The sequence below is a fragment of the Strix aluco genome, chromosome 2 (genome assembly GCF_031877795.1).
Source record: "Strix aluco isolate bStrAlu1 chromosome 2, bStrAlu1.hap1, whole genome shotgun sequence".
NCBI classification, from domain to species: domain Eukaryota; kingdom Metazoa; phylum Chordata; class Aves; order Strigiformes; family Strigidae; genus Strix; species Strix aluco.
In genome coordinates, this window is record NC_133932.1 from 41,161,498 (window position 1) to 41,175,982 (window position 14,485).

Below are 14,485 nucleotides of genomic sequence, written 5' to 3' on the forward strand. Positions count from 1 at the left end.
TGTATCTCTGAAAAAAAGTTAATCACAAAGTATAACAAAACAGCATATATGGGTGACCAAAATACATCACAAACTTACTATTCTTGACTAAATGGTTTCTTACAGATGCAAGGCATTAGGGATAACAAAAAACAAGAAACCCTCTCAGTTGGGGCGAGGAGTGGGAAAACCTTTCTCTAAACCCAATCCAGGGAGCTTCCCACTGCCAACTCCAGACTAGCTTCATCATCCATTAATAAGATGAAATATGATTCATCTGTAATTTTTATCAGTTTCAGCAAAAAAGTTTTAACTGAAAGATGTTTTTGGACTCTGTTTCAGGCTCTTTTTCATGCATATAAAAATTAAGAAAATCTCCAAAATTGTTAGGGAAAACATCCCACTTTGGACCACACATTTATAAGGAAGCTCACAATGAGATCAAGTAGCATAGTATCCTTCCCAGGTAAGGCCAACCTGAAGAATATTATTGGGGTTTTGTGGGTTTTTTCTCTGTAGAAGTCAAAATGCTCTTTTGTCAGCTCCAAATAATGCTCTCATGCTTGTAACTGGAATTGTTTGAAATTATCTCTGCATGGTAAAACTCTTTGAGATATACACAAGAAAGGTATGTTAGAATATCACCATACTGCATACAAACAAATTGCTTTCAACAAGTCAAGTACAGATCACACGTTTTACCGCCATCCATGTTCTTGAAATGGAACGGCAAAACAATCAGAGTTTGCATTTATTTTAATTGAAGATAATATTCTGAGCCATGCTGAAACACTCTATGCCTATGGAAATACATATAATCATTTACACTTCACTCTGAACTCTCTGAAAATGCAGGGAAAATAATTTACTAATCATCTATCACTTCTAATAATGAGCCAGTAGAACAAAAGCCAGAAAAAATAATTCAAGTCACAAACTATTCTAAAATGCTTAACATGGGAAGAGTACAAACAACAGGAACTATTACAACAGATGTTTAATTAATTGATTGATTTCAACACTCATTTACAGCAATCTTTAAACTAGATCTCTGAGAGCATGTAAGAAGTAAGAATAGATGAATGCTTTTATTCATATTGTTGTAATTTTTAAACTACAGGGGTTATTTCTGAAAAAAATACTTCAACTTCAAAAGGGCTTGGTGTAAAAATGACACTTGTACAACTTCTATTGGAGCAGGGCCTTTACAAGACAATACGAACAATTGTCCCAGGACTCTTCAGTTTGACCCCTCCTTCCACATGCCCAAAGGCACTTATTTCAGTTCACTCTTCTACCCTTTATTTACCCTGCCTTTCTCCCTTTCCAACCCCCCAAATGGGAGAAGTTGTCACATGATTTTTCAGAATGTACTTATGGTCCCCATAAAATGCAAAGAACACAGAAGATGTTGTTTCCCTAATGCCGGTATATACACGGTATTGATGTCTTTCCAGAGTGAGCCCTCACTATTTGAAATACGCACTTACGCACACTTTTAAGGAAAACAGCTGCTTAAAACCACACAAATATCTATTGTGTTGCATGCTTTCCTGCACTTCTGTCTCCATCATGAGCTTCAAATTATTTCTGTGACAATATAATAATGCCAACTATTATTGAAAATATTGCTATAAGTAATTTCTTAATCTTATTAAAGTCCTGATACCTCTACATGAGCTACACTAACAGGATTTTTTCCTTATATAAGAATGTTATCTAAAATACTGAAAGGGACTTCAAACAACTTGGCATCTGTGGAAATGAAAAGCAACCTGAGAACATTTTTCCCAGTACAAGTCCAATGTCTGCGCAGCAGCTTTCAAGTGGTTATGATTCTCATACGTATCCAAGTATCTATGCTTACATAAGAAAAACTGAAGTAATGGATAATAATAATTTTTTAAAAATCTAAAATGTGTCAACTTAATTGATCTGCCATTTCAATAAATGGCGTGAAGATTTATCTCCCCTTAGATTTATAATAAATTGTACATATAGGTGAACATTTCTGTTAAGATTCAATTAGTACATCAAAAAGTAATTGCAGGTAGATACTCCAAACTATATTGAAATTAATTTTAGAAAATCATTTACAGCAATACATTAAAAAAAGGGAAAAGCAGCATATACAGACCTTCCAGTAGTCAGATTGTAAACTGTAGTACCTCTGGTATGCAGATAATGCTGTAGGAAAGAAAAATGAATGTTGAATTTGTTTTGTTGCAGTTTCTCTGAAGAAAAAGAAAACCTTAAGAGTCAGAATACACAACATTAAAATGATAAATGGTTTAATAAAAGTAACACTGCCACAATAAGTACACTGTTGTGGGTAATGCATTCCTTAAGATTATAATTTTGTTTTATGAAATGTCAACCCAAAAGAATATTTATTATTAATCTTACAAATGTAAATCAAGCAATATTTTAAAAGAAAACCTATAACAAAGAAATCATTTGAAATTTTGGGATTTTCATCCTAGATAAAGCTATTGTAAGATTTAAAAATTTAATCATGTAGCTCATTTACCATGCTCCCTGATGTCCTGTAATTTCTAAAGAACTGGTGCGGAGGGACATACAAAGAGAAATCAATTTCACATGCCCTTTCCTTCAGTAACTAGAGAAACAAAAGAAGTGGAAAAAAGCTTACATTTTATTCAACATCTAAGACCAAGACTAACCTGGAAAACAGTGCTAAGAACAGCTCTGTTCAGTAGAATATTATCTCTACTTGGCAACAGATTTCTCAAATCACCATTCCTGCATCCTTCTTCCCCACTAAAAATTCTGGTTGATTCATCTTGCCCTTCAGCTAACAGGCCACATCAGACTAGAACACAAACAGGCTTTACGTTCTTATAAGAACACTGCACTAGGCGCCATCCAAAAACAAAGACTTTTAAATAATGATTCACTGCAGTAACATCAAGATTTTGGTTTTTTCAAGTGTTTGCTTCTTAAGAATGGTTTCTACACAGTATGTATTTTCCAAACAGCAAAAGAAGACAAACTCTGCTTTGAAAAACTACATACACTAAACAGATTAAGACAGTAATAACAGTATGTACTTCATGTGCAGGTTCATTTCCTGCAAATACCATGGATAAATGATGGCCCTAAATTTTATCACCCTTTAATGCCTGTCTTGCATATTCATTTCTGTGACTTCACAGAAGTCCTTCATTTTAAGTGAAATAAGAAAAACATACACATAATGACAAAGTACACAGAGCTTTTTCTTCTTAAGAATGTACCTTTGCACTCACCTGTGTATGGAGATTCATAACCTTGTATTTTTAAATGTCTAAATGATACATGCTGAATCACGTCCATAAAGTGCCCCTCACCACTGGAACAATGCTTGTGAAGCCAGCTTCTAATTTTGGTGCTCTAAACTGTGATTTATTTAAATGTACAGAGTAGAAAAAAACCTAGGAGAACACTCACCATCCTTACACTATCAACATGCAATACGTGTAAATGTTTACATGCAATTTAAGACAAATAAAATCACTTAATAATCTAGTCAACCTAAGGCTAAGTCTTTCACAACTTAAGAATACAATTCCTCCCCCACCCCCCCAAAAATATTTGGTACGGACTGAAAGATACGACTGCAACAGTTCAGTCACATTCTGTAAGGATGTTATAAAGGATGTTCACAATAACTCAAAATAACTCCTACACCAAATACTCCTTCTAGATTCACCTTCTCACAGGTATCATTAAGGACTTTCAACAGAAAGGCATAATTAGCTTTTGAACGTGGGGACAACTTGCTTTCCAAAATAGGAAAACACACACACACACTGAAACAGTTTTGTAATGCACCTCACTTAAATAATTTATTTTTTTTAATCAAGCAGTACCTATCCCAATTTCAAAGGTTAAAGCATATGTCAAATATTTAAGTCAACAGCACTATATTATGCAAGATTTAAGAAACTGGGGACTTTCTTGTAATCTTTTTTTTTTTAAAGCAACTATTTCAGTCAATTATACAGGGTATATGGATAAAATAAAAAGATTAAAAGAACATTAAATACAATGCTAAGGATTTATACAGGGAAAATAAAAAGGAGAACTTTTTCAGTGTAGCTCTTAAAAAAATACAGAGTACCCACATGAGCACATCCATTAAATAAGAGACCTGAGATATATGTTTCCCTGTAGCAGTTAAGGTACTGCTAACAAGTTTATCAAACTTCAAATGTTTAAAAAAAAAAAAAAAAAAAAAATCACAAAACTAGAGAAGCTACAGAAGACCTAAAAAGGAAAGAAAAGAAACAAAAAAAAGAGGGAGAAGCCTTACTGCTATTCAGTGACCAAAACATTCTTTATGCAAGTATAGCAAAAGGGTGCACACACTCAGGCCTTTCTTCTTGCTCCGAACTCTAGTCAGAGCACGTGCAGCCCCTGTTTCCCAGCCAGAGACAACTGAACAGAGGTGAGCAGTGCTGAAAAAGGGGAGAGAAGACATCTGAAGTTATTCACTCATTCAGACCCAATAAACTCCCATGATCAGGGGAGGAGGAAGATTGGGAGGCACAGGAAACTAGGCTCCACTGATGTCACTGCTCAAAGAAACTTGCCCAGAGAAATTCTAGCACCACCATTTAACACAGGCAAAAGTTCTTATATTAAAGAAAGGAGTCTGTCCTCCTTGATATTCTACCAGTTTTCCTTAGAGTGCTTACGTTTGCAAATTATTTTCTTTTCTAACTCTTCCATTCAACAAAGTTTAGCAACTTCCCATATAACAGTTGAAATGACTGCTTTAATGTACCAGGCTCATGTTACAATTAAAAACAAGTCCATGGAAAGCATGGACTGCTGAAACATATTTCATATTTACATGAGAAGAAGATAAGGCCTTCATTCTAAGGAAGGTCACATTACTCTTCCAGAGGAACAAAGACGACACTACAGTCTTCCTCTTAAGTGTCTGAAGTGCCCAATCCTACTTCTGGATTCAGCAACCTCTTCCAGGGATCCATCCAGTCTTTCCTTCCAGGGTAGCAAGATTCTGCTTCTACTTAACTTCTCGAAGATTAAATGCTAACATTCTCCATGTTGCGCTGAAAATGCATAACAATGAATCATAGAGGGATCCCTTACCCAGGGAGCTAAACATCCCTTTCCTTCTCATGAAAGTTATACAACTAGAAAACTGTTACTGATGCCCAGTTTCAGTATTTAACAAGTGCTCAACTTACAGTTAGTTAGTTACCTGTGAAAGTTTAATTCAGCTCCCTCTACATCTAGATTAAACATCTGCTCTACAAGCACTCAAGCTCTGTGGAAAAGGACTGAAGGGACAGGCAGAAAAAAAGAAAAAAAGGATTCAAGAGAGCGTTTTTTTTTTCCAGAGCCCACACAAAATGTCCCTATTCAAGCATATCCATAAGAACCTTGCATATAAGAAGAGGCTAGAAATCAAATTAGGAAAGCAAGATTTTTTGAAAACTAAATCAACCTACTAGTTTTAAAGCACAGAACATGAACCATAAATTTGAACCCTACCATACTTCCTACTCCCTGAGTGAGTTACCGGTGAGTGGACATTTACCCTGAGTTTCATGGCGTAGAAATAAAGTATCTTACCTAAAAAGTGTATTATGGAACTACATGCAACTTCTCCCTTAAAATAAGTGTTTAGCTATAGGAAATGAGCACAAACCCCTCAAATTATAAACTTTATTCTAAATTAAGAAAAAAAAGAGCAAGTGACTCTGCTGAGCAACAAAAATTTTATACAAGTCCCGATCTGAAACACAGGCTATGTTTCAACAGTGCTGTGATTCTAATTATGGGATGATATTCTCTGGTTTATTAAAAAGTGGAAAGCAAGTCACTCGTGTCATGCACCACATCACTAGTAGTAAAAAAAGCAACAGCAAAACAAACAAAAAAAAACCCCAAACAACACTAAAGGCTGTAATGTCATTTGCACCTTTACTTTCATCCAAGACCTTGTCATTCCAAGGTGAGACAATTTTTGTCAGAGAAAGAAGTTCTATAAACTACTGCTCCTCTTTCAGCATAGGGTCAACTCTCATTTTTATGGATACAAGTGAATTACCCCATTTCAGTTAAGACTTTCTTTTGTAAACATAATGAAGTGAGTGCTCCAAAATCACTCTTAGGCACAGCAGAATTCTGCAGACAATCTTCTGATTAGGAACTGATTATTGAGCTTTTCCAATCTAAACGTTTCCCACTGAAATTCTTAAACATATGGAATTGTTAGAGGCCAAATAGATACTTTTTCCAGCACGCAAAACACTCCTGAATATCTAAAAAAATGCACGTCCAGACTCAGAAAGAACAGGACTGAACGTCAACAGTAGGACAGTATTTCTTGCTTCACTCTTAACTATGTTCGTAAAATGATCTAGTCAACCACAAAAAGCTCTCTTAAAAGCACAAAGCTGAGAGACCACATTCAGACATCTAAAACAGTATTGGACAAGTGACTCAAGATTCCTAAAAAAGGTGCTCATAGTTACCAATTGCCATCCTTCTGCACAGTATTTCGTTACTTATTGTATCAGTTTACACTCTTCCTATTAACATTTCTCTTCAAAAACCTGGCAATTTACATTATTTGCCTAACAGGTAATCCTCATGACCAGACTCTTAAATTAAAACTCTACAACATACTGATGGCAGACACAGCATTCACCATCCTACCCTGAATCAGGGAGGTGGGGGATGGGGGATGGTGGTATATGCCCCGAAGGTGTATGTAGCTTTTCAGATCAATCACCATCAGCTATATTGCTTGATGAGAATAAAAGAATGTTTACCTAAAATAGCTCTGAAAAGAAATAGACCATCTTTCCATCGAAAGAATTAAAACCACGGGACAGTAAGAAACCTCCTCAGCACAGGCTCATTTCGGAATCTGTCTTTAAGCCTCTGCCACCTAGTGCAGAGCTGACCCTCGATAAGCTCATACAGTCACAGGCTACTGGTTCCCTCTTCTTACAGGTTTTTACAGCTACCCAGAACCATACACTTTGCAATACCTACTGTTACTTTGAAACTGACAACCTTTATTATGTGCCCCCTAAGAGTTTGCCTTCCTCTATTACTATGACTTAGGGTCAAGGGACATCTCAGAATCAGGACAGGGATGATACTGGTTTCTTATTTGTCCCTGTTTAAGATTCCTTGATTTCACATAGAGAAGACAAAACAGATTTTACATAATTATCATGTATGTGGTTTCAGGATGTCATTTTTTAAAAAGATCTACTCAATTTTGTAAGAAAATGGTAGAACTTTATAAAATATGTAATCGTTTCAGTAATATGATAGACAATCTCTCTTTACATCCAGAGCCTAAATACATAAGCTAAACAAACAACTAAGGTGGAAATGGGGAGCAAAATGTCTAGACTAAATGATATCCACCTACCTGTCATTTTTAGGACATCTAATCACAAATCACGCAGTCACGAAAGGATGGCTTTTATTATCTGCTCTAACAAACCTACTTTATGATACCTGAAAATTTAAGAAACCTTTGAAAGTGATGCAAACATGGAACAGTTTGAGTATTTTAGTGCTTGAGTAAGGAAAAAGTGTACTAGATACTGACACCATCTAGTGGCATCTTGCAAGGCTAAATGTGACTAACACAGATTTTTGGCTTGCTGAACTTAAAAAAGAGTAAGCATTAATTTGATGACATACCCCTGAAAAGGGAACTTTAAACCAACTCAAAGCTCCATATTCTTCTGTGTAAATCAATACTTGTTTTGTTAAATTAAAAAAAACTAAATTCTATGTTAATTTTTAAACAAGCACTAACATTTTTTAGTGCTTATCTGATGTGAAAATGAATAGTAAGTTAGAAAGTCAGCTGAAGAATGGCACAAGGGAAGCAAGGAAAGGGCACATGCATTGCTTTAAATCTGAAAATGCTTCCAAGAAAAATAAATCTTCATTAAACACTTGGAGACATATGCAGGTTATGGAAACAGCTTATTACATAGTGCAGGTTTTATCCACAATAGCTTTTAACCTAGCAAGATGAACACTGCTGGGCCATAAAATTAAAGACATTAAAAGGTGAGGAAATTCCAAGGTTGAGTCCATTGAATTGACTCTTTGCTGGGTAAAAAACTGGCTGGCTGGCCAGACCCAAAGAGTTGTGGTGAATGGAGTTAAATCCAATTGGAAGCAGGTCACAAGTGGTGTTCCCCAGGGTTCAGTACTGGGGCCAGTTCTGTTTAGTATCTTTATCAATGATCTGGGTGAGGGGATCAAGCGTACCCCTCAGCAAATTTTCAGACACCAGGCTGGGAGAGAGTGTTGATCTGCCTGAGGGTAGAAAGGCTCTACAGAGGGATCCGGACAGGCTGGGTCAATGGGCTGAGGCCAACTGTATGCGGTTCAACAAGGCTCAGTGCCAGGACCTGCACAACAACCCCAGGCAACACTACAGGCTTGGGGAAGAGTGGCTGGCAGAAAAAGAAAGCTGCCCAGCAGAAAAGGACCTGGTGGTGTTGCTCAACAGCTGGTTGAAGATGAGCCGGCAGTGTGCCCAGGTGGCCAAGAAGGCCAATAGGATCCTGGCTTGTATCAGAAATAGCGTGACCAGCAGGACTAGGTAAGCAATCATCCTCCTGTACTTGGCACTGATGAGGCCGCACCTCGAATACTCTGTTCAGTTTTGGGCCCTTCACTACAAGAAAGACATCGAGGTGCTGGAGCGAGTCCAAAGAAGGGCAACGAAGCTGGTGAAGGGTCTAGAGCACAAGTCTTATGAGGAACAGCTGAGGGAACCGGGATTGTTTGATTGTTTAGCCTGGAGGAAAGGAGGCTCAGGGGAGACCTTATTGCTCTCTACAACTACCTGAAAGGAGGCTGTAGCAAGGTGGGTGTTGGTCTTTTCTCCCAAGTAACAAAGACAAGAGGAAACAGCCTCAAGTTGCACCAGGGCAGTTTTAGATTGGATATTAGGAAAAATTTATTCACTGAAAGGGTTGTCAAGTATTGGAACAGGCTGCCCAGGGAATCACCATCCCTGAGTGTATTTAAAAACAATGTAGACCTGAGGCTTAGGGACGGGGCTTAGTGGTGGACTTGATGGTCTTAAAGGTCTTTTCCAACCTAAATGATTCTATAATGACTAAAAAAAAAATGTTGTGGAAGCTAGAGCAGCAAAATGCAGCTCAGGTCTTTTGTTCCAAAGCCTCAGTAAAGAGGTTGTTCTCTACTTCCTCCAGAGACTTGCGCTGGAAGTACCAAAGAGATGATTGAAGAAGCCTAAAGCATGTCTTCCTTTTAACACAGAATGAAGGCAGACACACAATGGTTACACAATCATACATTCAATAAAGAAAAATCACCAAATAGTTCTCTAAGTAATTTTATTAACAACTACACATCCTCATCTGGAAAGACAATGCAGCAGCAAGCTAGTAAGAAACCCACTGTCCCATGATTGTGTCCAACTATGTGTTGCACTGGAGACTAGGAAGTATTAAACATGTAAGACATACAGGAGTTTGACAAGGAGTTTACCATTACAGAAATCTTTTAGATAGTGAACTCTATGAAAGGTCCTAAAATATTTAGAGTATCAGTGAAGAAACACAATGGAATCACATGAAGCTCAAAAATGTTTCAAAGAACATATTCCGCAAAATGACTTTTAACAATTAAATATTTAGAACAATGTCCAAAATGAAAATTTTCAACCAGTCAAAAAACATGGTCCAGCTATATTCTGTAACAATAACCTCTGTCGTCCCGTCCCCCCCCCCCTATTTATAAAGAATATTTTCATGTTGTAAGCTTAAGATAACGTTCTTAATTCTTTCTATAGGAATTTCATATAACAGTTTGAACTCCCTGAAATCAAACCTCCCAAAATTTAACAGCAGCATCCCGAAGATGAAATAAACAGCTCTAAATAGAAGCAACACAATTTCTGCCAGTTATTAACAAACAACAAAATGAAAACCCTTAAACATAAAAATCACACTTATTTGAAACACAGCCATGTCTTCCTCAACTCATTCAGATTGCTATGAAACTTAAAATCCATTGTCGTTCTCCAGGACTCATCAGTAAAAGACAGCCCAGCATCAACCCTGCAGCAACCAGCACAATCCTGTATGTTGAGAAGTTCTCTCTTGCATTTTATAAGATGACTCTTACTACTCTGTACCTCAGAACAGTGTATTGAAATGCTTCCTAATGACAATACTTTCCTTCAAAGTCCTTTAATCACTACAAAGAAATTCTCTACAGAGCTAGAATTGTAAGTACAAAGGAACACATGTACATTGGTGAATTTGGGAGTTTTTCTTGCAACCAAACAACTTTACACAAGAACAATCAAATCATGTTTAAATTTTAGTTTTAGGCTGTATCTTAATAAATGAGCACCTCAATAAACACTCTGTATTTTTTTCTTCAGTTTTGTTTTAAATTTTAGCCTAACAATTGCTTAAAAATACTCTTGGACTAATTAACACTATCTTACAAATTACTTAAAATATTTTTATATTAGTGCTTTTGACAACACAGTCACTACCTACAAACAAAAGTATTATTAAAACTGTTCTGACATAGTACCTAAAAAACGTGATCACCACTTGAGTACAACAATAAGAATTATTTTAGTGCAGTATTTATTGTACTTTAGTAAATGTGACGTGAATAACTGCATGTTTTTCCCAAATAATTCATTAAGTGCATTATCTACTTTTACTTCCAGGAACTCTGCTTTGAAAACAGCAATTCAGGGAGGCAAATGATAAAAGTATGTCTCCACTTGTGCAACTGTTAGCTGTCCTCCAAATCACAGGCTGGAACACAGCCAACATATATGAGCCTTCTACAAAACAGATACAAAGATTTCTAAGGAAAACACATATGTCAGAGTGCATGAGCTCATTAACAGCATTCAACTAGAACCCAAACCTTAAAGATCACCATCTACACTCTGTACACTCCTTATGAAAACTAGAGTCATGGCAAAAAAAAAAAAAAAAAAATTGAAAAAATTTCCAATTACTGATACAACATCAGTTTCCTCCAAGACTAGCAGCACAACAATTTTGGTAAAATCCCAGCCCTCCCAAGGAATGCAGTAGCAAACAAAGTTCACAGGTATATATCATGGAGTCTAGGCTGGATTCACAACACTGCAAGTATCGTTCAGAAGCCTACATGACAACTCATCAACCTCCTCCGGCAAAACCTGAGGCTGAGGTTTCACATTCTGGGGCAATTGCGTCACTTTCTTCTGCTAGGTTATTTTTCAGTTGGATCAGTTCCCCACACAGCTGCACGTTCAGCTGTGCCAGCACAAAGCACAGAGCAGTAACAAGCGGACAGGGGGTGCCACTAAAGACACACCCAGGGAACAACCAGTTTGGAAACCTCTGAAGCAATTAAACAGCTGGGAAATAGCTGCCTCATTAAAAAAAAAAAAAAAAATAAAAATGAGGAAGACATCAGATTACAGTTAAGAAAATGCTACTGAGGAAACAGAATATTTTTGACTGGGAGGAGCGAACATTCTCATTTTCTGAAATCCTGAAGCCAAATTCTGGCCAGTAATGATCAAGACGATGAAAGCTGGGCACCGAAACCACATGCTTGCTAAGCTGAATCAGCCTGCCTTGGTTATAAATCGTCTGATTACAAGTCAGTGGCTCACAGTATTCAAAATCTGCAAAAATACCTCCATACCTTGCCTAGAACCTTCTCCTGAGAAGAGCAGAAGTGCAATTCACAAGACAACTGGACTTCACAGCTGCAGGGAAACCTTTTAGTTAACAACAGCAATTCAAACATACTGCATTTCAGGAAAACTACACGCTGCAGGCCACCTTTGGATATTTTAAAGGCTAGGAAAAAACACTGTGATACTCTAGTCTAACCTCAGACATGATGCAGAGAAGAATGAATCTCATCCAGTAATTTCCAATGTAAATTCACAACTTTTCTTGGAGACAAGTACTTTTTTTATGAAAAAAAACCCCATACTAAATCTGGACTTCAGTGGCTACAAGTGACAGAAAACATAATACACTTCAAGAGAAATTACTACAACAGGATTCATTTAAAAATCTGTATATGCATGTTAGATTTACTTAGATTTCAGCAAGGCATCAGCCATCAACTTACTCCACTTTCAAAGGTAACCTGCCCATAACGGATACTCCCTGCATACACGCAGCAAGGGAAGTACTTGCCTGGTTAGTTCCACTAATGACATGCAGTAATCTGCCATGAATCTTTCTCAAGGTCCGTGTTTTCTGGTGTATGTGTCCTAATACTTATAAAGAAGTGACCTACAGTCTTTTTTACTACATTGATAAGGTGTTAGCTTCATGAAAATACTAACACGCAACAGATACACCCAACTGAATGATCCATATTTGTCAACATATTTGTTGACAAAAAATGAGACAGATCAAAACAGAACAAACTATACACAAAACCTAACAGATCTGTATCAACCAAGCACTGCTTCGTATCTTGATCACTGATCAGATTTCTGCAATCAACCAACAATTTTGTTCTACTTTGCACAAACTATACACTTTTAAACAAAGCACACTACCACATTTGTCTTTAGGAAAGAAAGACACACCTTTCTACATTATATACAAAGGTGTACACATTTATTAAAGATACTTAATTGAATAAATAATAGGCTTCCAAGGAAAAAAAAAGTTGTTCAGCATTAGCTATGCTACTATCTTGCGATATTTTATTAATTACATCCAATTTATTAAATACATCAACTTCTCCACAACTTTGTCCAGGACTAGCTTCAGACTAGACAGATTTATATTTCTGAAGATGATCCTGTTCCAGCATTTTATGCTTCTGGAACTTCAGGACTTAAAAGTTGGATAAAATATACATTAGCAAGATGAAAACATTTCTGAACTCCCTTTACATTTCAGTTCCCAAGCATTTAAAATTTAACTATAATTGCAGTTAGAATATATGATAACTAAAGTAACAGAATTTATAGAATGGAATAAAATTTATTTTTACTTTAAATTTCTAATGCAACGCACCATCACTCTACTTTTCAAGTTAACAGTAGTAAATTAATTATAGAACACTTACGACTTTTAGCATTGTGGGTAATACTTTTACAGTCTTTGGTACTGAAGTTCAACAGCTGTTGTGAACATGTGTCCCTCACTTAATAAAAAACCCCTTTAACTTCCCTTTTCCCATCAATTAAAATTCCTCCAGTATTATTTTCACTACTACCCCATTTCTTTGAAAATACAGATACACCTGATTTTTTTAATATATATATATATAAACTTCATTACCAACAAAATTTTTTCACGTCTTGAGACTTCTTTCATGATTGAGATGTTACTTTAAACAGGCATCTAAGAAAATACGAAGTATTTTAATTCAGGTTTTTAATATCTAAAATGTTTCTTACCACACAGTTCTGCTCATTCTTCTTTACAGTTCTGGAGAACTGGTATTTTCAACCATCATTTGTATTTTTCATGGTTGTTCTTAAAGCTATATACACAGTACAAAGCAGACTCCCCATCAGTAAACCTCACCTCTGATCCACAGCAACGCCTAGTCCTGCCACTCTTAACTGTTATCAACTCTACAGCGAACACAGTTCAGCTCACAATCCTGCGCTGTCTTTGCCAAGTAAAATACATTCAAAAAGCCATACCGCAGTCACATCGTACCAAGTTGTATTAGGCTAATCAGAAACAGCAGTGTAAGTTGTTTGTAGAGTGGGTGGTTGAATTTTCTTACAACAAAATACAATAAAATAAAAACAAAAACACGGTATCAAGACTGTTCTTCAGTAATTTCTATAGCCAGCATATTGCCACGTTCTCTTCAGGTTTTCCCACGTCTCTGGAACTGGAAACACCAGTGGATGGGATGTGGGTACAAGTTGGGGGTTCCTACAACGTTGGTACAAGTTGCAGGTACCAGGGTCCCTAAGCTACCCATACATTCAAGAGAGACACAAATGCTTTGATCACTCAAAGCCTTCTGAATTTAGGTAACTGCAAATTCCTCCCTAGTAATATCAAACCTAAATGTTTGGCACCTAAAAAAGTGAAGGTTCCAGGAATTCTACCTCACACTGTTTTATGTCAGACATAGTGAACAAGTGGACACATAGACACACTGTTATGAATTGGTCCACAGCTAGTCTGAATTACTAAGCAGTACTTTTGAACTACTATCAGTTATAATTTCCCTATTTCTACAATCCAAGACAATTGTAAACCAGTAGTTTTGTGTGTTTGGAAAAAAGTGTGAGGTGGGAGTAGACATTTTCGGGGTGGGGGTGTTGTTTGTTTCTTACACAAAGTTAAACAGAACCACATTCATATTAAAACTAAAAAGCAACAACAATAAAAAAAGACATCCCATGAAAAAAATTAAATATTGTGACATGTTCTAATTAGCTAGGTACAGTAAGATCCAAAAAGGCTTTCTACTCATCCATACCTCCCAC

The 14,485-nt window shown here is 36.6% G+C and overlaps 1 protein-coding gene across 14 annotated transcripts in view; it reads right to left on the reverse strand.

The window, feature by feature from the left end:
* KDM6A (lysine demethylase 6A) overlaps positions 1 to 14,485 on the reverse strand; it is a 165,016-nt gene that overhangs the window by 113,773 nt on the left and 36,758 nt on the right. For 13 of the 14 annotated variants that reach the window (XR_012621920.1, XM_074814498.1, XM_074814492.1 and 10 more), the window contains exon 4: positions 2,117 to 2,166. The exons of the other annotated variant lie outside the window; for it this stretch is intronic. Coding sequence is in view for 12 of the 13 variants with exons in the window: in XM_074814498.1 (XP_074670599.1) it covers positions 2,117 to 2,166 (50 nt within the window). In the remaining variant the exon portion in view is untranslated. The remainder of the gene's footprint in view (positions 1 to 2,116; positions 2,167 to 14,485) is intronic. 14 annotated transcript variants of the gene reach the window in all.